Below are 26,510 nucleotides of genomic sequence, written 5' to 3'. Positions count from 1 at the left end.
TCAACAGCACAAGCAGCCAGTGAGCAGCTGGTACATAGCAGAGAAATCTGTGGGGTTTTTTGAGTGGAGAGGTTTTATAACACTACAGATAATGTTTACTAAATAAGAGGAGATAAAAGCCTAGTTTTTCCTCTGGAGGTTTCAAGGCCCAGATCATCAAAAGGTATTTAGGCTCCTAATTGCTACTGAACTCAATGGGAGTTTGGCACCTACGTACCTTTGTAGATCTGGGCCCAAGGCACTTACCAACACTTAGAACTCCATTACTAGGGGCCTCTAAGCTGATCTTAGAATCATAGAATATCAGGGTTGGAAGGGACCTCAGGAGGTCATCTAGTCCAACCCCCTGCTCAAAGCAGGACCAATCCCCAATTTTTGCCCCAGATCCCTAAATGGCCCCCTCAAGGATTGAACTCACAACCCTGGGTTTAGCAGGCCAAAGCTCAAACCACTGAGCCATCCCTCCCTCCGCTTAGTTTCATTTTACGGCTTATTATTTCAGGAATCAATCTGTCTTCTCTGTATGTCCTTTTTGAAGGACTAACTACTACTACTACTTTTTAACACTTGCTTGTTCAAATAATCTACAAATATTAACTAATTAAGACAATGATTTGTATATTGAAGGGTTTATTCATTGTTCATAAAGCATCATTTCTGAGAGGCTTGTAGGAAGCGAGAATAACAATGAGCGGTTGGAGCCACACACAGGAGCATACTGTCAACCAGCTGGATTAGTCACCAGCGTAAATGTTGGAGGTTGCACTAATAGGTCTACAAAATATCCCAACGTTCAGCTTCAGGGGCCGCATCACTGCCACTGCTGCTATGTGCTTTTTTGGAAGTCAATGAGATAACTCTCTGTGAGTGAAGTTAAGCATGTGCTGAAGACATTGCAGGGCCTGCAGTGGAACGTAATCTGAAATAGTGGGAATAGGAAAGGTGGGCTAGAACCTCAAATACTCTAAATTGGCACAACTTCATTGACTTCCATGGAGTTACACGGCAATTTACAACAGGTGAGGATCTAGCCCATTATAACTTCCTCCCGAGTCTTAGACATATTCCTGGACTATAGACAGACATGCACCATTGTCTGTTTGTACCTGTCTTTAGTTTCTGGATAGCTCCATCCTGAAACAAAATAAACCAATGCCAGTCAGACAGAGCAGGTTCTGGGTAATGTTCCCCATTGGTTATATAATTTGGACCAGAGTTCCAGTTCCACCATCATGAAAATGAGCTGACAGTCACATCAAAGTGAAGGACGTAAATAAGGAAAAGTTCTGCTGTGTAACTTCGGATGTGTAATGTGCCTTATACCCACCCCCTACTCTTCCGTCTGATCACCTTAGTGTAGCTTTGGTGTATGACAGATAAAGGAACCTAAGTGATGACTGGGACTGCCTACAATGGCATGTGGCCCGTCGGCGACTTCTAGGAGCAAAAATCTTCAACAGCCAGAGGCGGGACACTGGATGGGGAGGGCTCTTAGTTACTACAGAGAATTCTTTGCCAGGTATCTGCCTGGTGGGTCTTGCCCACATGCTCAGAGTCTAACTAATCACCATATTTGGGGCCAAGAAGGAATTTCCCCCCGGGTCAGATTGGCAGGGACCTGCTGTAGCAGGCATCTCAGACTATTGTTGCTCATAAATCATTTTGGGTAATCTCATGCAGTTGTCACTGTGAAATACCTTGGAACATCTTTAGGTTAAATATGTGGTATGGCAAGGTAATTCCAAGGGATAGTCTTAATCAGTGTCTGAAAACTTGAAGAATCAGGATGCTCTCTAGTAGTTAAGGAACTGGACTGGGATTCAGGAGATCTGTGTTAAATTTATGGCTCTGTAACAGACTTTTCCTTTGTGTCACTGGAGAAGTCACTAAGAGTATGTCTACACTGCTCACTAATCCTGGGCTCTGACTCAGGTCAGTAAGCACCCAAGACCTGGGTCCTAGGACCCAGCTAGGGGGATGGTGGAGAGCCCAAGTCCCACTAGACTCAGGTCCAAGCCCTGTCATTTTGCAGTGTGGATACAGCTGAAGCCACAGACCCAAATTAGAAGGTCTATGTCAGGGGTGGCCAACCTTTGGCTCCGGAGCCACATGCGGCTCTTCAGAAGTTAATATGCGGCTCCTTGTAGAGGCACCGGCTCCGGGGCTGGAGCTACAGGCGCCAACTTTCCAATGTGCCAGGGGTGCTCACTGCTCAACCCCTGGCTCTGCCACAGGCCCTGTCCCCACTCCACCCCTTCCTTCCCCGTCCCCTGAGCCTGCCATGACCTTGCTCCTCCCCCGCCCCGAGCCTCCTGCATGCCACGAAACAGCTGATCGGGAGGGAAGGGGAGGCACTGATTGGCAGGGCTGCCAGTGAGTGGGAGGCGATGGGAGTGGGGGTGGGAGCTGATAGGCGGGGCTGCTGACATATTACTGTGGCTCTTTGGCAATGTACATTGGTAAATTCTGGCTCCTTCTCAGGCTCAGGTTGGCCACCTCTGGTCTATGTAGTGCAGGATGGACACATTAGCACAGCTTTCGGACCTGGATCCAGGAATTGTAAACCTAGGTTTACAAGGCGGTGTGGATACTCAAACATGAGCCTGTCTCTAAAATGGGGATAATAATCCTTCCTTTAGTCTGCCTTTTCTACTTAGGCCCCTTATTGACTTCAATCAGGCTCCATACAGATGTAGGGGTCTGCCCTCATGGTCCTCTTTTCAGGATCAGGGCCTTAAATTGGAGCATCTTTGGAGGAGAGTCTGTGTCATACTATGTATAAGCACATGGGCACCCCAACCTCAATTGTGGCCTCTAGTTGCCATTGCAATTCAAATAAATAATGATAATAAATCTGCCTTTTTTACTTTCAAAAGTAGAACATGTTTTTTTTAAGGATTATGTTTTTTATATAAGGGAAAATATCTTATAGTTTGGCTCCATGAAGTTAGCTGTGAAACTTCTGTTATATCAGTGTTCATAATTATCCTCGTGAATTAAAACCCCTCCATTAATGTAAATACACTATGCCACATGCCTTATGCAGCTCTAAGCCTGTTTGAACTGTCAGCAATCTGGGTTTGAGCCACAGAATGTTGGGGAAAGCACACAGATGGGTTGTCACATAAAGAAGTCTGATGCCATGTGAAAACTTGCTGTATTTTTTCACAAGGCTAAGATTGTACAAGTGGTGAGCATGGCTCGCTGTACAAAATGAACTCCCCAGTCAAATTCCAGATTCCATCTGAGCATTCTTCATGAATTTTGGTTCCAATCTGCAACTCACCTTGTTGTTCCCATCCTAGCCCTTTTTAAAGCAAACCCTGCCAGTCGGACACAATTGCATGTTCATTTTGTAGCAGAGGAAACCTTTGCTGGGAACTAGCCAGAGAGACAGTTTGGCATGGATCCCTAGGGCCACGGCAGAGGCTGCTTTGAGAAGGCAATGCGATCTTGTTTCCTCAGCAATGACGCCCTCCTCAGATTTGATATACAGATCCAAAGTGGCACACAGGACTCTGACTGAAGCTGATTTGATCTGCTCTCATCCCCCAACAGTCACATCCTCCTGTGTGAGAATGGGTAAGATTCCTGGGAGATGCTGGAGCAGCTGCAGCATTTGGGCATAATGGCAGTATCTCCTTACTATAAAAGATAAAGCACAAAATAAAGTTTATTTTGTTTAAAAATCTGGGCGTTGGAAGAAGGGACAGCAATATAATGGAACTGGTGAGGGAAAGCTCAGCGTTAATACTGTATTTTCTTCTAATGCCCGCATGGTTTATTGAGTAATTTTTCTGAGTAAATAGTCTGTTGGTTTTTCCAAAGAGAAACCCAAAGCCCCACATACAACACAGATCAGTTCACTCCCATCTCTCGCCCCCTATGTCCTACCCACTGCTCTCACCCTGCGATTTCATTTGTCTCCTTCTCCCAGTAAGGCCTTTTTTCATGCTGCCCCTAGGCCTGGTAAAGCCTCCCTGGACCCAGGCACCGAGCAACCTCACTCTCCAAGTCCCTCCTCAGAACCTGCTTTGACGTAGCTTTGCTGACTTGCACTCCAGCTCCACCTGGTTCCTGTGCTTGTGCCCGACCTAACCCCCACCTCACATTCCCAAATTGGTAACTAACAGGGTGTATGTACAACAAAACAAAGCAAATCACATGGGCAGAGATCTGTCTTGGGAGATTTCTATAAAAAGGCCCACAGGCACCTATTGTGCTGTATAACAAATAATTCTGTCATGTAATGGATAATATACGATGATGTCATTTTATTTAAAGATCGCATAACGTCTCCTACTAGGGTTCTATTCTGGTGCTTAAGGTGATGCTTTGTAGTACCTGGAATCTGTTTACTGCTGATTTGTAGTTATAGGGCCTGATTTTCAAAGGTGCGGGACACCAGGGTGGAGGCTATGGGAGGTGCAGGTTCTCAGAACCTCTGAAAGTCAGGCCCCTAATGCACAGCGTTTTGAAAATTATGCTGGCTTTTTTAATCACCTTTCTGCATCAGCAGCTGCCTCTACCCCGGGAGTTTTACTTTTATTAAGTAGTAATCCAGCCGTTTACTAACTCCTATTCCATGTATTAGCATAACTGGGCTTTAATTCCCCTCCCCCGTCACAATATCTGAAGTATTTAATATTATTTTAGAAGCTGTCAGGAACAATTAGAGCAAAGGGGGCTGCTATCCCATAGGTAACAAGATAGCCTTATGAGGGAATTCCCTCCAGGAGCCTGGAGCTCCTCTGCAGTAATGAACATGCCACCTTTGATCAAGTGAAAATCAAAGTGAAATGAAGATTCTTCCACATCCTATGTCACAGACTGTGCATTTGTTTCCCACAGGCAGTTCAAAAGTTATGGTTAGGATTTTGAAAACTACATTTGATTCTCTTTTGATACACTCAGGCTACAGCTAAAGCTGCTGGCGAGGATCGCAGCTTTTTGCTGTGCGGGATGCTTGCATCTAAGAGGCATTTATAATGCCTTTCCTGTCTGCACCTCTTTATTCTTGCTGCCAGTGGCCTTCTTTCATATACTTTCTGAAAAGGGGGAGGGAGGGAAGAGGGAGCTACTCTTCCATCAGTAATCATTCTCTGAGATTTTCTCGCATCTGCTGCAAAAGGAAACTTGTGCTCACAATGTGAAAATGGCTCAGAACAAGAGGGAAAGTGTCCTTTGCAGGCAGGACACTGATGAAACAAAAGGAGGAAAGCTAACAAAGCTGGAGGCCTGCATGTATTTGTATGGAACCTGGGGATCTGGGCTTTGAGTGAAAACCTGGGCAGTTTGTGCTTTCTTTGAAAATCTGATAAGCTATTACCAGCAGGACAGTGGGGTGGGAGGAGGTATTATTTCATATTCTCTGTGTATATATAAAGTCTGCTGCAGTTTCCACGGTATGCATCCGATGAAGTGAGCTGTAGCTCATGAAAGCTCATGCTCAAATAAATTGGTTAGTCTCTAAGGTGCCACAAGTACTCCTTTTCTTTTTGCGAATACAGACTAACACGGCTGTTACTCTGAAACCTTTGAAAACCTGGGGACTAATGGGCCAAAAGAGAGAGCAGAATGTTGGAGGCAAGATCCCTGCAGAAACTAACAGCTTTTTTAATTTTGCCCCCCCCCTCCCCCGCTATCTGCGTGTTTAAGTTGAGGATCCTTCCAACATTCTGCTTGACTGTTTGGAAGAAAAATCCTGACCAGGCATGTTGTTTTTATTTCAAGGGTTTCAGTGGCACCAGGCAGGCACTGAGTGGCGTGGAGCTGCCCCACCTTATGAGGAGGGCTGGGAGGAACTCTGGAATTTGTGACGATTGCGACATCTCTTGAGGGAGTGCTGCATATTCCCCAGTGTGTGTGTCTGGCTCCTGTGCCATAACTCTACCCGTTAACATCCCCTCCCTATGTAGGGTGTTTTGCTAGGAGGGAACAGTTGCTGTGCTCAGGGGAACACAAGGGTGGTGCTGGGGTGTCTCGTGTCCTCACCGCCCCTTGTTGGAGTAGCACAGCACACTTGGCCCTTTAGTGGCCAGACCTGTCGGAGTCTGCAATAGAAACCACTGAACTATGTGTCAGTGCAATCTTCTCTGAGGTTCTCAAACACAGATTTTAACCCATAGTCCCTTAATGGGGGTCTGCAGACTCTCTGGGGAAATGGGAGGGGGCTGCTAAATTGTCCTTGTAATGGTTTGTGAATGTACACAAGAATGGAGATCACAAGTGCACTGTTGGGGGCTGCTCTGATCCTCCCTCCAGCCCCCCCCCAAATAATTAGAAAAGTTAGAGCTCTTGATCAAAAAGTTTGAAAACTTTCTATCCTGAGGCACAGTTTTATCTGTTGTCCAACAAGGCAGATACCAGAGATCACACTTGCAAACCTTACCCTTTTCTTATCTGGTGGAAAAAAACCTCCCGATTCACAGTTAAGGAAAAGTGGTTGAATTTCTGTGTGGGAGATCACAGGCAAAACTGGATGTTAGAACTTCTGCCTGAAGAGGAGTCCCTGGGGAACTACATACAAGAGGAGGGAGAATAGGAGTTCTAACTGTAACACCATAAAAGGAGAATTCTATGAGTGCCTGCAGATCCATATTTATAGGAGAACTGTTTCGAATGAGCCTGCATGACTAGTTATGCCAAAAACAGCAATGGAAGAATAACATAGTTTGGTGATCTGTCCTTATTTTTATGCATCCCTTGAATTCAGGGACAGTGCATACAATTTATAACATCAAGTGATCAGCAGTTATCCTCAAATCCACTTTGATTAAAATTGCATTTGTCTGAAGTATTTTAAATTTATTGTATGTAGTTGAGCCCTACTCTAAAATCATTATTCAGGCACTCCTCCCACTGAAGTCAATGGGAGTTTTGCCTGAGCAGAATTTGGCTACTCTGTCATATAGGATTTCACTTTAAATCCAGTTTAGTTGCAAGAGCACATCTCTAAGCCAATGACACAACAATCCACATCCTTTAGCTCAATCTCACTTTCATGCTGTAAGCTTCCTTTTATAATGGATAAATGCTTTGGAAACATTATGTCAAGGAGATTTTTCAAACTGCATGAAACCGAGAGTCAAACTCTGTGTTGCATTTGAACCTTGTTTTGGAAAGTACTGTAGCTCAAAGTGACAGATGGGAATGTGAAAACTTTGTCATCCTTGAAGTTTCAGAATGGCTTACAGACAAAATATGTGCAAGGGAACAATCATAATTAAAATGGTCTTGAAAGGAATGAGTTTCTTTCAGGTACAGTAGATGACCTGAATATTTGTCAATGGAGCAATGTTTGTTAGAATTGCCCAGAAAAAAAAACTTAAAGGATTTCTTTTTGATAATGTCCCAAACTATGACTTAAGGGGAAAAAAGCAGGAGATAGAAAAAAGACAAGGACATATTTAAAGGGGGGTTATTCTCTGAAAAAATTACTATAAAAATGGTATCATGCAGTTCAGTTTTTATTTTCTCTCAGTGACTTGCACATCAAATTTGCTCAAGTCAAGATGTTTTTTTCTCTTTACCCTGCAAGTTCAACCTAGGATCTTAAAAGTCAAGGTGGGTTCCTTTCATCTCATGCTTCACTGTCACTGATAAAGGTTTTTTGGGCCCTCAGTTACATCTGTGCAATCTGTTTGCTGTTGCCTTCAGAGTATGCCCTTAGTGACACCTGTGCAGTCCCACTGCTATCAGTGGGTTTGTGGTGTGTAACTGATTGGAATTTAGGAAACAATTCAACGTAGGATGCACAAAAGGAATAAAATCCCCTAACACCGCTGTGAAAGGTGTTATGCTCTTCAGTGACCACAAGTGGTATAGCACCATTGGCTGTGTATCCCGTTTGGAAAGCAAAGCCTGTTTCAAGAAGACAGAGTAAAAGGATAAGTCTGAAGTTAAGCACTCTCTCTGCTATCAGTACCACTTTCTTTCCCCAGTGATCACCATTAGTTTTTCCATTATACTCCATTGAATCCTGTACTGTGTTTAGGCTTCTCCTTTTAAAGAGATGGGATAAAGTAGTTAAAGATTTGGCTTTTCTTTACAGGCCTTAAATAAGACAACAATCAAATGGACCGACATCCTGCCACGTGTGTGCAACATAATAAGAGGGGGCTTCAAGGAGTATGATGATGGATCTGAGTTTATAACATAGTCAGAGCTAGTTAATGTCTCTCGGCTTATTAATCCACTCTATGTATTGTTTCAGACTTGTCCAGACCCAGACAATTCTCCACGATTTTAATAGATGTTAATATTTTACCTCTTAGTGGCGGTCTGGTTGCTTAATGCCACAAATCATCACTTTATAATTTCGTGATGAAACTTAGTTCTGTGTAAAGATGCTAGTGTAATTCCTGTCTGCCTTTTCCCTGCTTAGCAGTATCAGCCATAAGCAGCAACTATTTGTAAGTTAATTGGTTTTGAGTCACAAACTCCAGTCCATACGAACATAAAGCACTTTTAAAGTTCAAAGTGGGAGTTAAAGACAAGTGCTAGTCATGCCTACAACATGAGCAATAGTGATGCTTATTGTCTGTTTTGTAGCAATGTGTCTATAATGGGGGTGGATGAAGCTCACTCACTGTCACTCATCATTCTACCACCTATCACCCTGATAACTCGGTTTACTGCCATGTCAATTGTAGGACCCTTGATTGTGATCCAGGGGTCTGCCAGTCCATTCATCTCAAATTTTACTTGTGTATTTTTTATGTAGTTTTACAAGAAAAAGCAAATGAGGAACTTGCCAGCTTAAAGACCAACGAAAGGGCAAACCACAAGGAGCTATTGGGTTTGGAGTACCAGGGTAGTGAGGCTTGTTTAGGTTGAATAAAATGGGTAACTGTTGGAGTGGTGATGGAAATGGATTAGGAGCTTTCTAAAGCTTAACAGGCAGCATCATGTGTTTCTAGAATTAGATTTTTTTATAGCGATAGGTTGTTGGCCTATCGCTTAACCCCAACCTGGAAGACGAGTGGGTTGCTTTATGTCTGGTCCCTACCCTTTGACCTGTCTAGCTTAGGTGACCCTACAAAGAACTAAAAATGACATAGCTCACAGGGTCATTGGAACACACAAGCCTTCCCACCCCATCAAGGTGCACTCCCCCAGGAAGGGCCTAAGTGGGAAAGATTCACATTCCGGGCTCATCTGTCTGACCCACCTTCCCTTCTCCATTCCAGTCTGAGAATTTGGTAATACACTGAATCCTGTGCTAAGGAGCACTGCTATGAAACAGCCTAGCCTTAAGCAACCACTTAAAGTATCCCCAAAGTCCAGTACAATTTTATTCTACCTTTAATTAAGAAGTCATTGAAAAAATTCCTATTGATGTCAGTGGGGACAGGATTTCACCCCAGGATTCTAGTTTCTACCATAGCAAACAAGGAACTCCCACTGAGGTACTCGCATCCTATGGCAGGAGAAGGGATGCCTAGAAGACCCTGGGGCCCCAATCTCTTCTCTGGTTCCTTAAGGCCAATTTAACTGTATTAGGTTCTGCACCAAACAATGCATAGATTATATTCTAGGAACCAGATGACCTGATTGACTCATTGATGTGCAGCTGGAGAGGCTGGTTAACCATCCTAGCAAACTCAAGTACAAATGCTATCAAGAGGCCCTGCCTTCTGATTTGCAGGTGAAGGAAGGAAAGCAATCAGGCTAGGCCTCTCTACAGTCCTGCTTCTGGCATGAGAGAGTGTGTCAAGCCAGGAACTGCAGAGCTCACATGGTGAGTGTGGCCACCAAAAGAGGAGGGCCTAGGTGGCTGCTTGCTTTGCTTGTGTTTAAAGCTAGTGGTGACTATCAGAATGAAAGAAGTGATTCAGAGATTCCCGGCCTGTGCACAGAGTAAGAAGCCCTTCACTTCCAGTTGTGAAATCACTCCAGAGGGCTGCTTATACTGCCAGCTCATCCTCCATGACCCAGCATGTCATCCAAAATGGATTTAGATATGCTCATTACTCCACGGGTTTTGCAGTGACAAGCTAGACCTCTCTACTGACTGATCCCATCACATCTGAAAGCTGTGACTCTCCTTTTATCAATCTGCATTTTATGGACACATCTGCATGCTTCCTGTTCCTTTTTTAAATTTTCTTTTGATGATTGTAATGGGTACAAAAGATGAAAGATGATGGTAATTACAACTGGATGCTTTTTTCTAGAGAATGCCACAGGCATTCTAAGCATGTTAAGCAGCTGCATGGCTGGGTGTGGAGAGTTGGAAAGCATTGCAGGCTAAATACTCTAACTATTGGGCAGACCAGGATGTGCATGCTGGAATTAAATCAGTGTTGGCTCGCCACTGAACTTTCCAAATTAGGTTAGGGTTTTTCATTGCTTTCAGGGCAGTTTGATTTAACTTAGCTCTTAAGTGGAGGCTGAAGCCTTTCAGCACAACCAATATTCCTTGTGACTAGCTGAATTATCTGCAAACTTTTATGTTAAAATATCAGGGTTGAAAATAACTGGAGATTATAGTAAACAGGCTTGATGCTCATACAGCTCCTGATCCAGGTGAATGCTTACAACTATGCAGAGTCCCACTGAAGTCAATGGGGCTTCACTGGTGCCAGTCAGATTACAGGACAGGCGCCATAGGGCTGATCCAAAATCTATTGAACTCAATGAGAGTCTTTCCATTGACTTCAGCGGGCTTTGAATCAGACCCGTAATCTTCTTGGAAGTGTTACATTAAAAGGAGAGACAGAGATTTTCAAAGGAATCTAGAGGATTTAGACACCTACCTCCCATTAAAAATAATGGGCTCTGAGTCTAACTCTTCTTGACTACTTTGAAAATGTCAAGAAGACACCATCTGTATGTATGTTTGTAATTAAACCCCCTTCATCTTACTGTCATGTGGCTCCATGCACTGACCAGTCCATTTGGGCTCGGGTTGTTTCAGTATTCACTGAAAAGAGTGCACAAAGAACCTCTGTGCACCAAGCTGGCACATACATCTCTGCCTGTTACATCTTCCTCGCTCTCTGCACTCAAGCAGTTGCTGTCTGTGCTTCTGGGTCTCATCGTAAGCTTGATGTCTCAGAAAAGCTAATCCTATTTTGATTTTACAGAGTCTGTCAGGAAATGTGGAAAGCTCTGCAATATTGGTTGTTCTGGATGAATAAAAAAAATCAGTTCTTGGCTGAGAGGGGCCAATTTAGCTACATCAGTTTTTCACTAGGGAAGCCATGAAGTTAGGTGGCAGCTTCCTGACTGATCTCATTGTCACTGCCTGGAGTCAGAAGTCAGTGCAGATTTATAGATAAAGGAAACCACAGTGGCTTGCTTATACTCCACAAAAGAAACTGAATGTTTGCTTGTTGCTGAAAATATAACAGCTCATTGGGAGTGGGGGAGAGTGTGTCTCTTTGGAATGGGGAGTTGATCTGGTCTTCACACAATTATTTGCCATTTTCATTTTGGCTTATTAGTTCCTGGGTGACAAAAATAGTAAGAATCAGAAATCAGTGCAACGGGTTAGTTATTGGAAAATGTGAACTATTTAACACGGTGCAATCATTTGCAAGAGCACTGCTTGCTCCTGCTGCACGTCCTTTGGAGCAGCTTAACATTTCAAGGGTCATGCCAGCCATACCTTAGATTTTTTATCAATTAGTACCAGATTACAAGTACTGCGTGTACATGATGGGCTTTGTTTCTGATCTCACACTGGCTTCATGGTGTTTTCTTCCCATTAAGTTCAATAGAATTCCTCCAGATTTACATAAATAACTGAGAACAGAACCAGACCCAATGCCTTTGACTGTGTAGTCCTTCGCCATGGCAAGATGCTTCTTTTGATTTGTGATGTTTTGACTCTGCCAGGCCCCAGAATTTTCTAGTTTGTTGAAAGAACCAAAAAGGAAGCTGAAACACAGAAGCGGTATTAATTATATTATTCATTTATGTTGCTAGTGGTCTCATCTAGGTCAGTGTACTTTTGTGTAGGTAATTTACAAACACATAGTAAATGACAGTAGCTGACTTATACCAGGAAAAACTTATACCAGGAAAACTGAGGAGAGAGATATCCGCATACTATGAGCCACACTGGGCCCTCAAAAAGAAAAGGAGTACTTGTGGCACCTTAGAGACTAACCAATTTATTTGAGCATGAGCTTTCGTGAGCCACAGCTGTGGCTCACGAAAGCTCATGCTCAAATAAATTGGTTAGTCTCTAAGGTGCCACAAGTACTCCTTTTCTTTTTGCGAATACAGACTAACACGGCTGTTCCTCTGAAACTGGGCCCTCAGATATACAAATGGGGACGTTAAATACTTTAGTGAGAGATACATGCAGTATCTGAGAACAGAATATGTCCCTTTTTTCTAATGAATATATGGGAGGTGTTTTGACACATTTATAATAATAATAATAAACAAATAAAACTTTGAACTTGTATAGCCCTATCTATCTGAGGATCCCAAAATATTTTACAAACATCATTATTTTAGATTCACAACATGCCTGTAATATAAACTAGAATTATTATCCTCATTTTACAGGTAAGGAGGCTGAAGTGAAGAAATTAGTGTCACAAAGGGGTCTGTGACAGACCCAGGAGTAGAATACAGATAGCCTGGGAATATTTGAAAAGGTTGCTGTGGACTTGTGTAGGCTCAGAAATGCGGCTTGCTTGCCCTGGAATGTCCCTTAGGCTACAGATGTAAGGTTTATTTAAATCCACTGCTCTGTCAGAGGAATTAAAAGCCATCACACCAAAGTCAATAAATGAGTTCTGCCTGGTGCTCTGCAATACCTGTCTTATAGCCATGCACATGATGTCCAACATGTTGTGCAGAGACAAAAAACAGACAAAAAGAAGCCCATTTGGGCTTTTGCTGTATTAGGCATCCAGCAAAACATAATCCTTGTCAACTCAAGGACAAAAAGACCCAATCCTGGGTCTTTTGCCATCGACTTCATTAGGAACGGCATAAGCTCAAAATTAATAGGCAATATTCTTCCTTCTAGGAAGCTACTACAATTGAGAGACAAAATAAAGTTAAGAAATTAATTTATATATATATATACACACACATACTGGTTAACTTTGTTTTGTCTCTCAATTGTAATATATAAAAATATGTAATATATAAAATGATAGTATGTTCCAGAGCGGACACTTCAATAGTCAGCTTTCTGTAGCTGAGCTAGGAGTGTCGTTTTCCAGGTCACTGGTCCGTGAGAATTTTGCAAATATAAAATATTTGTGAATGCTGTTGATACAGAAAGCTGGCAGCACCGCTTATATAGTGTTCCCATCTGGCCAGTAGAGAATGTTATCTAGGTGACCCTCCAGAGAAAGCCATTCCCCCACCCTCTGTGTTGCAGTTAAGTTATGTGGGGAAATCTGGGTGAGGAAAAAACATTAGCTCCCCAAAGGCACAGAGTCACGGTATCCAAATGTGCGGTTGGAGAGAATACTCAGAACAGGACGTTCGGAAGAGGTTGGCCTATAAAAGGGGGTGGGTGGGAAATGTTTGGAGCAGTATTTGTGGAAAAAACACTGTCAACGAAACAAAACCTAAATTGAACTGGAAACAAACAGCCCTTTATGAGTTTAACAGGCAGCCTGTACGTTTTTACCACCTGATGAGAGTAACTGGCAAGGGCTGTCTAACAGTTTGTTATGCATTCTTGGCAGGAATAACATTGTTATGTTAATATTCCTTTCACTTGAATGCCAGGATGCTGAGCTGGCTTTGAATAGAAGGAGTTTTGAAGGAGGAGAAATTCCCAGGACCCATTTTGCTGCTTAGGGCTTTCTTTAGTATCTTGGTGCTTTCCCAGTCTCTTGTAGCTATCTGTTTTTTGAGAGGTGAGGTGCTTTCATTGACCTCACTCACAGCTATGGCTGCTCAGAACCTTTGGCAATCAGGCCATAAATGTTACAAAATGATTGGAAGACCTTTGTCTCTAAACTTTTATATATGTTGTAAATATTCAGTCCTAGTCTGAGAGGCCCTGTTTGGGCCTACATTACGACTGCGACTGCTTGGGGAACAACCTCTACTCACTACATGTTTAAAATTGACTGAGAACATAATTCAAAGTGGCTATTGTTTATGTCAGTCTACCTGCTCCTGCTAGCTCTGCAGCCTTGGATAAATATCAAACAATATCCCTAGAGCAGGCTGCCTGGGGCAGCGGGGGCAGGCTCATGTGATATGCTGAGCTTATCCGCTACTATATGTTGGAGGAAGCAAACAAAACTAGGTTAATTTTATGCTCCCACTATTAAAGTTGAAGTTTTCAAAAAAAAAAAATGGTCAGGAAGAGAAAATTGCTTCTCTTGTTCCCCCAACTATGTCTTCCCCTCTTCTAGGCCCTTCACTTGCTCCCTAGCGCTTTCTGTTCAAACTCCTTATTCCAGGTTCTGCCCAGCTCTCCCCCATCACATACCCCTGATGATGTTTTAGTCATTGCTTCAACAGCACCAGAACATGACTGATGTTCTAGTCCTTTGTTTCCTTCTTCCGCTCATCATTCTGTGACTTTTTTTTCCAGACTGTCCCATATCCCCAGAACAGCCTCCCTTCTCCTAGGTACCAAAGAACCACCTTTTTTTCCTTCAGATCTTACCTTAGAACACCCCTCCCCTTCCTTTGTTAATCTTCTGCCCATGCTAACCACTCCCTCTCTCACACCTGATATAATTGTTTAAAAACAACAGCACAAAACTTACAAATAAAAATCTGGAACGACAGTGAAAGAAAGAAAAACACAAAGGGCCAAATTCAGCCCTGTTGTAAACAGATGCATCTCCATTGATACCAGTAAAACTGTGCCTGCATGCACCAGAGCTGAATTTGGCCCATAACCGTGGGTCACACCTGATCTGAATGCTTATGTTCCAACAGTGCGGACTGTCCTCCCCCTTTATTGTCTATTGCCTCCTCTACCCCACCTCCATCATCTATTGTCGTCCTTTGTTTATGACGATGTGCCTTATTTAGGGCCTTTGTGCCTGGCTGCCCCAGGTTTATGCAAGAGGATGGAAAGACTCAAGAAACTTTGTGCCCTGAGCAGTGGCCAGGTACATCTGCAGCTTATGTGTTTTTTTCAGCACAGGTACTGCTCCCTCCTAGTGTGAAATCCTGGCCCAGGTGATGTCCAAAGTAAAATTTCCATTGACTTCAGTGGGGCCAGGATTTCACTCCTCGTGTGCCACAGGAAGTATCATGGCACTTCACAGAGGGCAAGCTAGGAAGGCTACAGCAGCTGTGTCCCTCTGTACCCACCTCACAGGAAGTAATGGAGCTCTGGGCTCATGGATGTGACGTAGTCTCAGGAGTTAGCTGAGACAAAGTAACCTGATTAGCAAACCTGACTGCTTTTCTGATCATTTGCCCTAAGGGGAGGAAAGAGGGTCTTGGAGCTAAGGCATGAAACTGGAATTCAGGAGATCCTGGTTTTATCCCAAACTTCCTGTGCGTTCTTGGGCAAGTCACTTCATACCTCAGTTCCCCAGCTGTAAAATGAGGATAACACTCTTTCCTTATCTCCCAGGGGTGTTGTAAGGCTACATTCCGAGGAGCTCAGATGCTAGGGTGATGTGATGAAACAAGTACCTCCTAGATAGACAAATAACTCCAAGGGGATCCTGAGTGAGAGTTCCTCCCAGAGCTTCCCGTGAATTAGTATAGCTCTGCACTGCCCCAACAGGAGCCAATGCCTATATATTAATAATACCTAGCACTTATATAGCACTTTTCATCGGTAGATCTCAAAGTGCTTTCTAAAGGGGATCAGTATCAGTATCTTCACTTCACAGATGAGGAAACTGAGGCAGCGGAAGGGCGAGTGACTTGCCCACGGTCACCCAGCAAGCCAGTGGCAGAGCTGGGAATAGAACCCAGGTCTCCTTAATCTTGGCCCAGTGCTCCATGCGCTAGGTAAAAGACATGATTACACCTCTAGATTGCAAGCTCTGTAATGATCTTGTTGACCTATAAATCTGCAAAGTGCCATGTGCCCCTGGGTTTATGTAAGTCGTAATCAATTATCAAGCTTCTACAAGGCCATTATCAAAATGAAGTTAAAAAATAAAACTATGCAGTATATTTTTAAATGCCCTGTAGAGTCTCCCCTTGTAAAGCTGCAACCAAAAGTTTACCATCACTAGCTAGACCAGGGGCAGGCAAACTTTTTGGCCTGAGGGCTGCATCGTGTTTCTGAAATTGCATAGAGGGCTGGTTAGGGGAGGCTGTGCCTCCCCAAACAGCCAGGCATGACCTGGCCCCCGCCCCCTATCCGACCCCTACTTCTGGCCACCCCGGGACCCCCACCCCATCCACCACCACCCCACACACATCCCCTGACCACCCCCTGGACCTCCTGCCCCATCCAACCCCCCTATTCCCCACCCTCTGACCACCCCGACCCCTATCCACACCCCCGGCCTCCCCTGCCCTCTATCCAACCCCTCCCCGCTTACCGCACTGCCTGGAGTACCGGTGGCTGGCAGCACGGCTGCACCAGGACAGGCAGCCTCACCGTGCAGCACAGAGCACCACCGGGTCAGGCCCGGCTCTGCAGTTGTGCTGCCCCAGGAGCTCGCAGCCCAGAGCATTGCGTTGGCAGCACAGTGAGCTGAGGCTGCAGGAGACGGGGAACAGCAGGGGAGGGGCTGGGGGCTAGCCTCCCGGGCCAGGAACTCAGGGGCCGGGTAGGACAGTCCCGCGGGCTGGATGCGGCCCGCAGGCTGCCCACCTCTGAGTTAGACGCTGCCCTTTCAGCAGCGGGGGCAGCAACAGCGGAGAAGAAAGTTTGATAAAAATGTTACATCTTTGCAATGATCATGACCTTGTGACGATCTTATGAAGAGATGGACTCTGGCAAAATACACATCCATTCTGGGTGGCATGAGGGGCTGACAAATCAGCACAGGTGAATGTTAAGCTTCCAGCATAGGTTCAAAAGTTCACTTGCTTTTGCCGAAATGGTTCATGAAAATCGTATGTTCTAGGTTCCGGAGATACGAATTCATAGACTTTAAATCAGTCTATTTTGGCCCTAGACTACGTGAAAGCGAGAAAAGCAATGAAGGATTAGAATGGTTAGGCTTGATGGTTGGTTTACTTTTTCATGTTGGAACAATTATAGAGCATGACTGATTGTTGCATTAATTAATCAGAAGCAGTCATCTTTTAAATGCTGTGATTAACGTGGCACCTGTTTAACCGTATGCTGAATTTTCCAAACAAAATATGTAGCAGTTTTGAAGCATAAAAAGGAAAAGTTAAATCCAAGCTAGCTACAGAGTTTCTTTTCCACTGGACTGACAGCGTATGTCTACAGAGCAATGTAAGCACAGGCGAGAGCCTGGGCTCTAGCCTAATCCGCCTTGCATCCACACACCAATTGTGTTAATCTGAGGCTTGAACCTAGGGATCCAGGACCATGAAGAGCTGGAGGGTGCGAGCCCATGTTAAGATGGGACCTAGGGTCTGAGCCCTATTGCTTTCCTGCCTGCACACAGCCCTGGATTGACTTGGGTCCTGTAAATTCTATGGATGTATCCCAGAGTTCCCTGGGGCAACTTTCTTAGTCTTCTCTATGCAACAATCTGTGGTGCAGTCTATTAAGGGCAGCAGCTCAGGTCAGCGTTAACCCATTGTCTGCTGAGCACCAGTCTGCAAGGGCACTATCAGAGAGCCTGCAGGGTTTTCAGTGGAGACAGATCAGAAGAAGCGTTTTGCAAAGAGAGCTACTTCCTGGTCAGAAGAGCACAGCCAGATTTTGGTGCACGCTGCCTGGGCACCCCTGAACATGCAGACCCAGGGAGCACGGTGTGGGGCCGAGAGTGGAGCAGGCACTAAGTGGTGCCCTGCAGGGATGGGGAGCAGCAGAGTTCCCAGCTCAGCATGGTTGGGGGAGGGAAGACCCCCAACATCCTGGCTGCTCCCCTTCCCTGCAGGGAGCCGCTGAGTCCCTGCTCTGCTCTCAGGCCCTCCCTGGGGCTGTGTGTGCAGGGACGCATGGGCAGCATGCACAGTCAGGGCAGCAAGCGAGAGCCAGCCTGAAACTTCCCCACAGCCTCCTGCAGCTCCAGCTCCTCCTCGCTGCTGCACAGAGTTTGCCTGCAACAGGGAGCAAAGCTGACAGGCAGGAGGTGGCTGCCAGGATGTTGGAGGTCATCTCTCCCCATGCCAAGCTGAGATGGAGGCTCTGCCGCTTCCCAGCCCTGCAGGGCAGCCACTTGGTCCTGCTCCACTCTGTCGCTTGCTCCCAGGTCTCCCTGCCCTCCCTGGGGCTGCACGTGCAGGGGCACCCACGCCCTGTGAGGGCCATGAATGGGAGCCGGCCCCAAAACTTCCCCAGCCTCCAAGGGAGCCTTATCTCTGGCTCCAGGGCTGAAAAGGGGGCAGGGAGGAGGGATCCCCAAGGGGTGCTAGAGAAAGAGAGAGAGTGTGATTTTCCTCTGAAAGCTACATTTTATGTCAAAGTTCAAAACAAACAGACAAAAATAAATAAAAAACCCAACCAAACACAAATACCTTAATTGAACGTCCCATTTTAAAAATGAAGAATTGCAAAGTTTCACTTTAATAGTTTAATAGTTTGACAGCCCTGGAGACTGATGTCCTGGTTAGCCTCAGAACAGGTGCACATGGGCATTTTCCTGCCCATGTGACTCAGCCTAGAGGCAGAGTGCCCACTTCTCAGATTAGATGGTAGTTTAGTATAAAACAGGGGTGGGCAAACTACGGCGCAGGGGCAGCATCTGGCCCTTCAGATGTTTTAATCTGGCCCTCGAGCTCCTGCCAGGGAGCAGGGTCTGGGGTTTGCCCCGCTCCATGCATGCTGTGTCTCTGCTCGGCTCCCGGAAGCAGCAGCATGGGCCCGCCTCTGGCGTCTACATGCAAGGGCAGCCAGGGGGCTCCACATGCTGCTCCTGCCCGAAGCATCGCCCCCACATCTCCCATTGGCTGGCAACCATGGCCCATAGATGCTGCCCCTGCAGCTCCCGTTGATGGGGCAGTGCACAGAGCCGCCTGGCTATGCTTCCGTATAGGAGTCAGAGGTAGGACATGCCACTGCTTCCGGGAGGTGCTTGAGGTAAGTGCCACCAGGAGCCTGCTCCCCTGACCCCGTCCAGCGCCCTAACCCCCTGCCCCAGCCCTGATCCCCCTCCCACACTCTGAACTCCTAATTTCTGGCCCCACCCCAAAGCCCGCACCCCCAGCCGGAGCCCTCACCCCTTCCTGCACCCCAACTCCCAATTTCATAAACATTCATGGCCCACCAGACAATTTCCATACCCAGATGTGGCCCTCAGGCCAAAAAGTTTACCCACCCTAGTGTAAAGCCTTCTCAAACTGCAGTCAGCCTACTGAGACAGCCACCAAAGGAGCTAATGATGCAGTTTACGTACCCATGCTCTGTATGGGTCCTGGAGTCCCATCAATGCACCGTCACAGTTAGGGCAGTAGAGTTTTCCCACAATGCAACACATTCATAGGACTAGAGTGTCCACCCCAGGGGAGGAAGGGCATTAGGCACTCTGACAGTTACTTTGACTCAGGTCTGTGCACTGTAGTGTGGACCTCAGAGCCCAAGGTTCAAGCATGGGTCCAAAAATCCTTACCTAGGGTTAAAAGGCAGTGTAGACGCTCAAGGTTCCCAGACACAGGTTAGCTGACTTAGGTCCCACTAACCCTAGGCTTACATTGCTGTGTAGACATACCCACAGTACAAGGTGTAGTAGAGAAAGCGATACATGCTTTGCCAGTGGTCCCAGCATAGGTAGCCTCATGATAAGAAGTTAATGTGACCCTTTCATGTAATTCCAAGTATTGATTTTACCTGCAGGCCTTAGTTACGGTAACGGTCGTGGATTGTATTAAGTCTTGTTTTCCTTTCTCTCCATAGGCTTGTTGATTGGCTCTGGCTGTGCTCTCTATCCTTTGGGTTGGGACAGTGAAGAAGTTAGACAGACCTGTGGTAACCTTTCCAACCAGTTTGAATTGGGTAAGTGATTGTCAATGGATCGGAGTTCCTTTAAATTCGAGCTCATTTATTGTCTCTGAATGTAGAGAGGGGCCTGGAGAACATGCTTACTGAGAGCAATCCTTGCATATTTGCCGGCTGCTACTGTGTATATTATTCTATTGCTTAATGTAGTGTGCTAGGGCATGGGACTCCTTAAATCTTTACTATTGATATTTTCCCCATGGAAAATCACAAATATCATCAAAAGGAAAACCTCTTTTTGAAAGCAGAATTTCTGAAGAGAAATTAGAAGCAGTTACATCAAAAGAGACTGAGGGATGACAGGAGACAGCAGATTAGATGTGAATTTGGCATATGGCAGCAAAAACATCAGTGGAAGTTTTAGCTGCATGTGTGTGTGGACGGGGGAATCCATGGTTTACATCTGAGAGGTATAAAGGGGCCAATCGTGGAGAGATGCCATTGGCTGCTCAGGTACATTGAACTCAAATGTCTAAATAAATGTGCAGGAACTTCTTCACTTCCAACTCCTTTAAGCAAATCAGCGGGGTCACTCTGTAAATTCTTTCATGACCGGCACTTGGTGGAGCTCGTAATTCCCTGACAACAGTTCCTCTCTAAAGGACTCTGGCATACTTATCAATCTCTTCTTGCCCGCGGGGGTAAGGACAAAACTAGAATGTTTCTTAATTTTGCACAAATATTTTAACCAGGTCTACAGCCAAACCATCCCTACCCGAGAGATGTTTGTCCTTGGCTCATAAAGCTTACTTAGGAACCTCTGCAAAGTTTTGACCTTGGGATGCAACAGATTGCCCTTAATGTCATAGATGGAAGAAAATATGCACTAAACATAGTAATAGCCAAGAATATTTGAATTAAGAAATTCATTTCAAGACAGGATAATGTTTTCAGAGGGTAGACTGAGGTATCCAGGCCAAGAGACTATTTTTGGCCTGGATACCTCAGTCTACCCTCTAAAAACATTATCCTGTCTTGAAATGAATTTCTTAATTCAAATATTCTTGGCTATTACTATGTTTAGTACATATTTTCTTCCAATGAAATATAAAAATTCCTTCAATTATTCTACGAATATTTGCTGTATGCAAACATTAAGGACAGAGAGGAATTTAAAAAAAGGAATACGTAGGTTAACAATGAGGGCAAAGTTCCTGAGAGCGAAATCAATCATACTGTGGAATGGTCTCTCAAAGGAAGTAGAGGAACTCCATTGCAGGTTAAGATGAGACAGAACACTAGAAAGTAGATTGCAGGGAACAATCCTAACAGGTCTTGTGCATCTCTGATTTCAATTATTTCATTCTAAGTACCACCAAGTACTTCTTGCCAAAGTACAGCAAACAGCTACATGTCTATGCTCTTTCTTGGGAAAAGACTATATAGATTGTTGTGTGGTAACTTGAGTTCTTTTTGATGGCAGTGGCTACAAGAAGTTCCTAGAATAATTTTATGTTTAAATAACTCCTTGGTGGGAGAGCTGTGAATTCAGCGAGTTTAGAAGCACCCTCTGCCCTTTCTTGTCTCCTTGATCATGACTCATGAGCCTGGCATGCGAATAAGTCAAGCTATTGTAACAATACATTCAATAAAAGAACCCTTCTGAAAATTCGACTGTCAGCTTTTTCTTCCAGGAATGCATACGGAATATGAACGGGGGACATAATAATAATTGTGATGCTTGATACTCTGACCATATTTTCTGGATTTCAAGGCTATTAGGCACCTATTATGCATACCTAAGTTTGACTAAGGTCCTGGTTGTGCTGACTGTTAGAATCTTATGTTACCATAGTAATTAACAGATTATAACGAGACCAGAAATCTGCTAAAAGTCTCTCGTCAGTATACCTTGCCTGAATTTAAATGCTTGGTTTTGTATTTTTATATTTAAATTGGCCAGCGGTGGTGCGGAGTTACCCAGGACATTGGCAGGGGAGAGGTGGAGTACTGGACCTGCAGATTAGCCAGGTTGCTCATTTCTTTTCATTTAAGCCTTACAATTACTGGTAACCCAAGCCTAGGCTTTAGTTAATCATTAGAGACTGGTGTTCTCATGATAGCTTTAGGGCCAAAGCCAGCGTTTCACAGAATCCGTCTCACTAAGTCTCAAGATGCATTTGAGTAATCATTGCTTTCATTTGAATACTTAATTGGATCAATCAGCATTCATTTGATTTTTCCTTTTGAATCAGTGGGACCAGTTGCCTTCAGAATTGCACACAAATTGCATTTAAACGCTATGCACAGAAAGAGGAGCAGTGAGTGCGGTGGGACAGAGGCTTATCAGCTTCTCATGGTGGGTGTGTATGCAGTTCCTGCTGTCACCTCTTCACCCTTGTGCAGGAGCTAGCTAGAATCACGTTGGAGCATAACTCCTGCTCCAGGCTCATACTCTCACAGGTGCTAGCTGTCTGCAAGGGCAGAAAGCTGGCCAGGCACTGAGCAGGAGAGCATGCTGCATCGTCTTCAAGCATGCTGCTCTAGTATGGGCACCCTAGGAGCACCTGAAAGACAGATGGATGGTCCAAAGGGGTGGCAGAATGGAACCCCACTGGACTCTGTATAAGATGAGCCAAGAGAACTCGGAGACCCTTCAGAAAGGAAAGTGTGGAACTGGGCAACAAAATCATCCACCCACAACAAATCACACAGACAAATCAGCAACATCATAGCAAAGACTACTGATAGCTCCAATAAAATGGACAGACACCTGGCATTCATCCTTCACTAGTAGCCATCAGCCAAGGTGGTTAACTTCATTTCTAGGACTGGAACTAGACTGACAGGGATTCAGGAAGTCAGATAGTTCTAGATGAACCCAGCATTACCCCAGCACAATCTTCTGGGTTACCTTCCCCCAAAAGAGAAAGCTAGAGGCAAAATGGTATTTGGCAAACTTGTCTTAGTTACACCAAGTGATGATTTCTTAGGCATAACCACCACTTATAAAATGGCTAACAGGCCAGTTCTGCTGGTTTGACGGGGCCAAGAATAAGCTATTTTTGGCCTCCACTACAGTAACATGTTAGGAATGTAAACTTCTCTGTGCTACATTTGAATGGGTTTTGAGTAAATTTTCTGCCACTGACCCATTAGTCTGTAACAAATTAACTAGCCAGGGAGGAGGCTATCTGTATACCTCTGAGGACGGTGAAGAGAAAGGTGGTGACAGGGACAGTATATGAGAAACCAAATAGAGAAACGAACGAGGAATTGAGTCAACACCCAATGGTGGCAGAAAACAACTGGAGCACTCTAGACTCTCCAGAGAACCTGCTAGGACTGACAGAATTGACATGGAGCTGCTGCAAGAAGCATGGGCCAGGAGATGAGCTGCAGGAAGCAGCAAAGGCCAAGAAGGATCTGTTGTGACCTTAGGGAGCCCCAGTTTCAGTCAAAGCCAGGACAGCAAATGGGTTAACTGGAAAGGGAGCTGGGAACTACATGGTGGAAGAAGGACTGGGGCAGTTTGGAGAAAGATGACAACTGTCCTGGTGCTGGATCTTTAGGATGGGTGTATGAGAAGAATGGGCTGGTGAGTCTGGGATTTCAAGTAATGAGATTAAAAAAAGTGGCTGAATTTTGCATCATATAAGACAAGGCTAGCCAGAAATCTTCAGGAATTAACAGTTGAATGTAGTGGGCTTAAAAAAAGAAACGCAACGCCCCAATTACAAAATGATATAGATGTACTTTGCAGACAGATAGGGAAAATAGTAACAGTGTATGATCCTTAGTGGGTGTGTAACCCACACACCTCCTGGGTGTGGTGTTCTGGCCTATCTAGTGACACCGAGACCACAGAAAGAGAGATAAAATGAATCTGCTCAATAGCCTTAGCTAACAGTGCGTTGGCTTTTAGCTCATGCAGTAGAGGCTCATGCACTAAGCTCCAGAGGTCCCCGGTTCGATCCTGCCCGACAATGCCTGGGGTCTGTCAGCGTTACAGGTACATTTGAGAAGTGCTTCTCCATGTCTGCAGGAACATTGACAAAGGCATCAGGCTAATTAGACACTCCAACTACAGCCAAGATAGGCCATATTGTGAAGGGACAACAAAACCCCACTTATATGTACATTTCAAAGTGGCATTTAATGTGGCTGCAGGAAAACTATTCATGCTTTTAATCTACATACAAGTGGATTTTTGTATACTTTTCCAGAAACCCTGACTTGGCACTATTTAGCATGCCCCATAGTTTGATGCTTTCCTTGAAATTTATTTAAAAGTGAACTGTGCATTTTATTCAGTTGGGTTTGACTGGTAACACAATGTACAACATCTACATTTTTAATCAAAAGAAAATATTGGTACAGATCAAGGCATACACAAATGGAGTTGTGTTTTAGCTGAATATATACGGCCAAGTAGAATTCATATAGTCCTATCACGGATCAAACATCCATATCGATAGAAGACCCTGCAATATACTAGACTCATGCACTAATGCTTTTTTTTGCCTGTCAGAAAGAAAGCTACAATAATAAATTATCTAAATTAGCATTTGGTTGCAGGCTAACGCAGTTGGCACAGATGATATGCCAGTCATAAGCAAGGAGCATAAGTACCAAGGGATTCTTATTCTTCCACAAATATATAGGGAAGGATCAAAGTCATTCCCATCTCCTGTTACAGCATATGCTGCTATTTATTCATTATTTATATTGTGGAGCTGCCCAAAGGCCCCAATCAAGATCAGAGCTCCATTGTGGTTCTGAGCTGCTAGTTGAAAGAAGTTAAGTTGATTCAGATATACAGGATCATATTTACAGCAAGAGTAATTAGCAAGTCATTTTCTCTAAATGGATCTCATCCAAACAGTTGTAGAACACATTTAATTTGGTCTGGGCTAGATGCAGTACTTCAAAAACACACCACCACATCACGCAGAAGTAACAGCTGAAAAGTGAAGTTCCCAGCAGAGAAAGGTTTGACAGGTTGGTGAGAGCTTGTCAAGAACCAAAAGGAATTTGCATCAGAATTAGGACTGTGCAAAAGACTTGCGACAGCTTTTAGATTTTGCAAAATCTGAGCCACCATTATGAAAAGTTTCTGAAATGCTGCCGCTTTACTTAAAAGCCGGGGGAATCTGTGTGGGTCAGAGGAGACTTTCAGAGACAAAAATAGGAGTAAGACGCCCAACTTCTTTTGCTGTTCAAGGAGAGTTGGGCCCCTTGAATAGCACACTGGATGGTGACTTAAGAGATGTGGGTTCTGTTCCCAATTCTACCACCTCCCTGCTGGATCACCTTGTCTCCGTGCAGTTTCCCCATCTGTAAAACGGTGGTGGTAATTCTGACCCTCCTTTGTAAAGCACTTTGAGATCTACTGATGAAAAGTGCTAGGTATTATCGTTATTAATTGCCTTGTGTGTTTGACAATCACCTTCAAGACCATTTCTGAACTGAATCTCTAGAGAAATATCTATAATTATTTATACAAATCCAGAGATGCCACCAAAATGTTTTTTACATCAGTTCTAAATGACTTTAAAATAAACATCACATATTAAGTTTGACTTACAAAACTGAGCCTTAGCTGGCATTTAGTGGGATAGTCCTGAAATGATAGGGTGACACCTAGAAAGTATATTTCTACAGGTCAGTATGTTATCAAAGGCTTAGTCCACTGTAGTTTTCATTTTTTCCAGACATGGGGCTCTCACCACTTTCCTTGGAAGATTACTGTACAATTGGCTCAATTTCATGGTTTCTTCCTGTGCTCAACTTTTTTCTGGTCTGTGATCATAGATATTAGAGCATCCTGCAGACACTCTTCTCCCATTCATTGAGGTTTGCTTGTATTTTACTACACCATGGACTCTAGTGTAACTTTTTGTTTTTAAATGTGCGAGGTTTAGCCTTTACATATAAAGGCAACAGTGATCTCAAACCTGCTGTGCTCCATTGCTTTGAGCATTCAGAGATTTAACTAAAAGAAACAGATCTTGAGGAGATGTTCTTAGCATCTTCTCTCTCTATTAGTACTCTGAGATATATCAGAGCCTCTACTTTTTGCTCACTTTGCTTTGGCAGATTGAACTCTTCAGACACAGGCATTTCCTTTTTGCGAGCCATATTCTGGAAGCTGCATGCTGCTGCAAAGGCTTGACGGGCTTTCAATGGAGAGTGTTACAATATGACCCAGTCCCCTTCCCCACCCCCGCAGAGTTTGTTGTGACTGGACCCAGTCACTGGGTTCCACATGCTTCCAAGCAAGTTGGGTGTGGGATAGAAGCTAGTCACTGTTTCTAGCTCTGGGACTCTTAAGGCATACTCCTGGGCTCAGACAGCTTATCTAACACCCTTCCTTCTGATGTGGGATGTTGCCATCAAGCTTTCCTAGACCCTGAAACTGTAGTCAGACCTCCTGAGCCCCTAGTCACTGACAGATTCTCCCCCTGAGTTCTACCTAGGTTGTGGGTTCTCTGGACTTACCAGTTTAACCCCTTTGTAGCAGGACAAGACTCACCAGTGCAGCACCTCCTGCTGGTCATCCTGGGAATTT

The 26,510-nt window shown here is 44.6% G+C and overlaps 1 protein-coding gene across 1 annotated transcript in view; it reads left to right on the top strand.

Moving 5' to 3' along the window:
- The window catches only part of LHFPL6 (LHFPL tetraspan subfamily member 6), a 219,053-nt gene that overhangs the window by 177,538 nt on the left and 15,005 nt on the right, over positions 1–26,510 (top strand). Inside the window, exon 3 of the mRNA XM_048848541.2 lies at positions 19,898–19,996. Within this exon, the coding sequence (XP_048704498.1) occupies positions 19,898–19,996 (99 nt within the window). The remainder of the gene's footprint in view (positions 1–19,897; positions 19,997–26,510) is intronic.

The sequence above is a fragment of the Caretta caretta genome, chromosome 1 (genome assembly GCF_965140235.1).
Source record: "Caretta caretta isolate rCarCar2 chromosome 1, rCarCar1.hap1, whole genome shotgun sequence".
NCBI classification, from domain to species: domain Eukaryota; kingdom Metazoa; phylum Chordata; order Testudines; family Cheloniidae; genus Caretta; species Caretta caretta.
The sequence above is the reverse complement of the archived record's forward strand: the minus strand, read 5'-3'. Positions and strand labels throughout refer to the sequence as shown.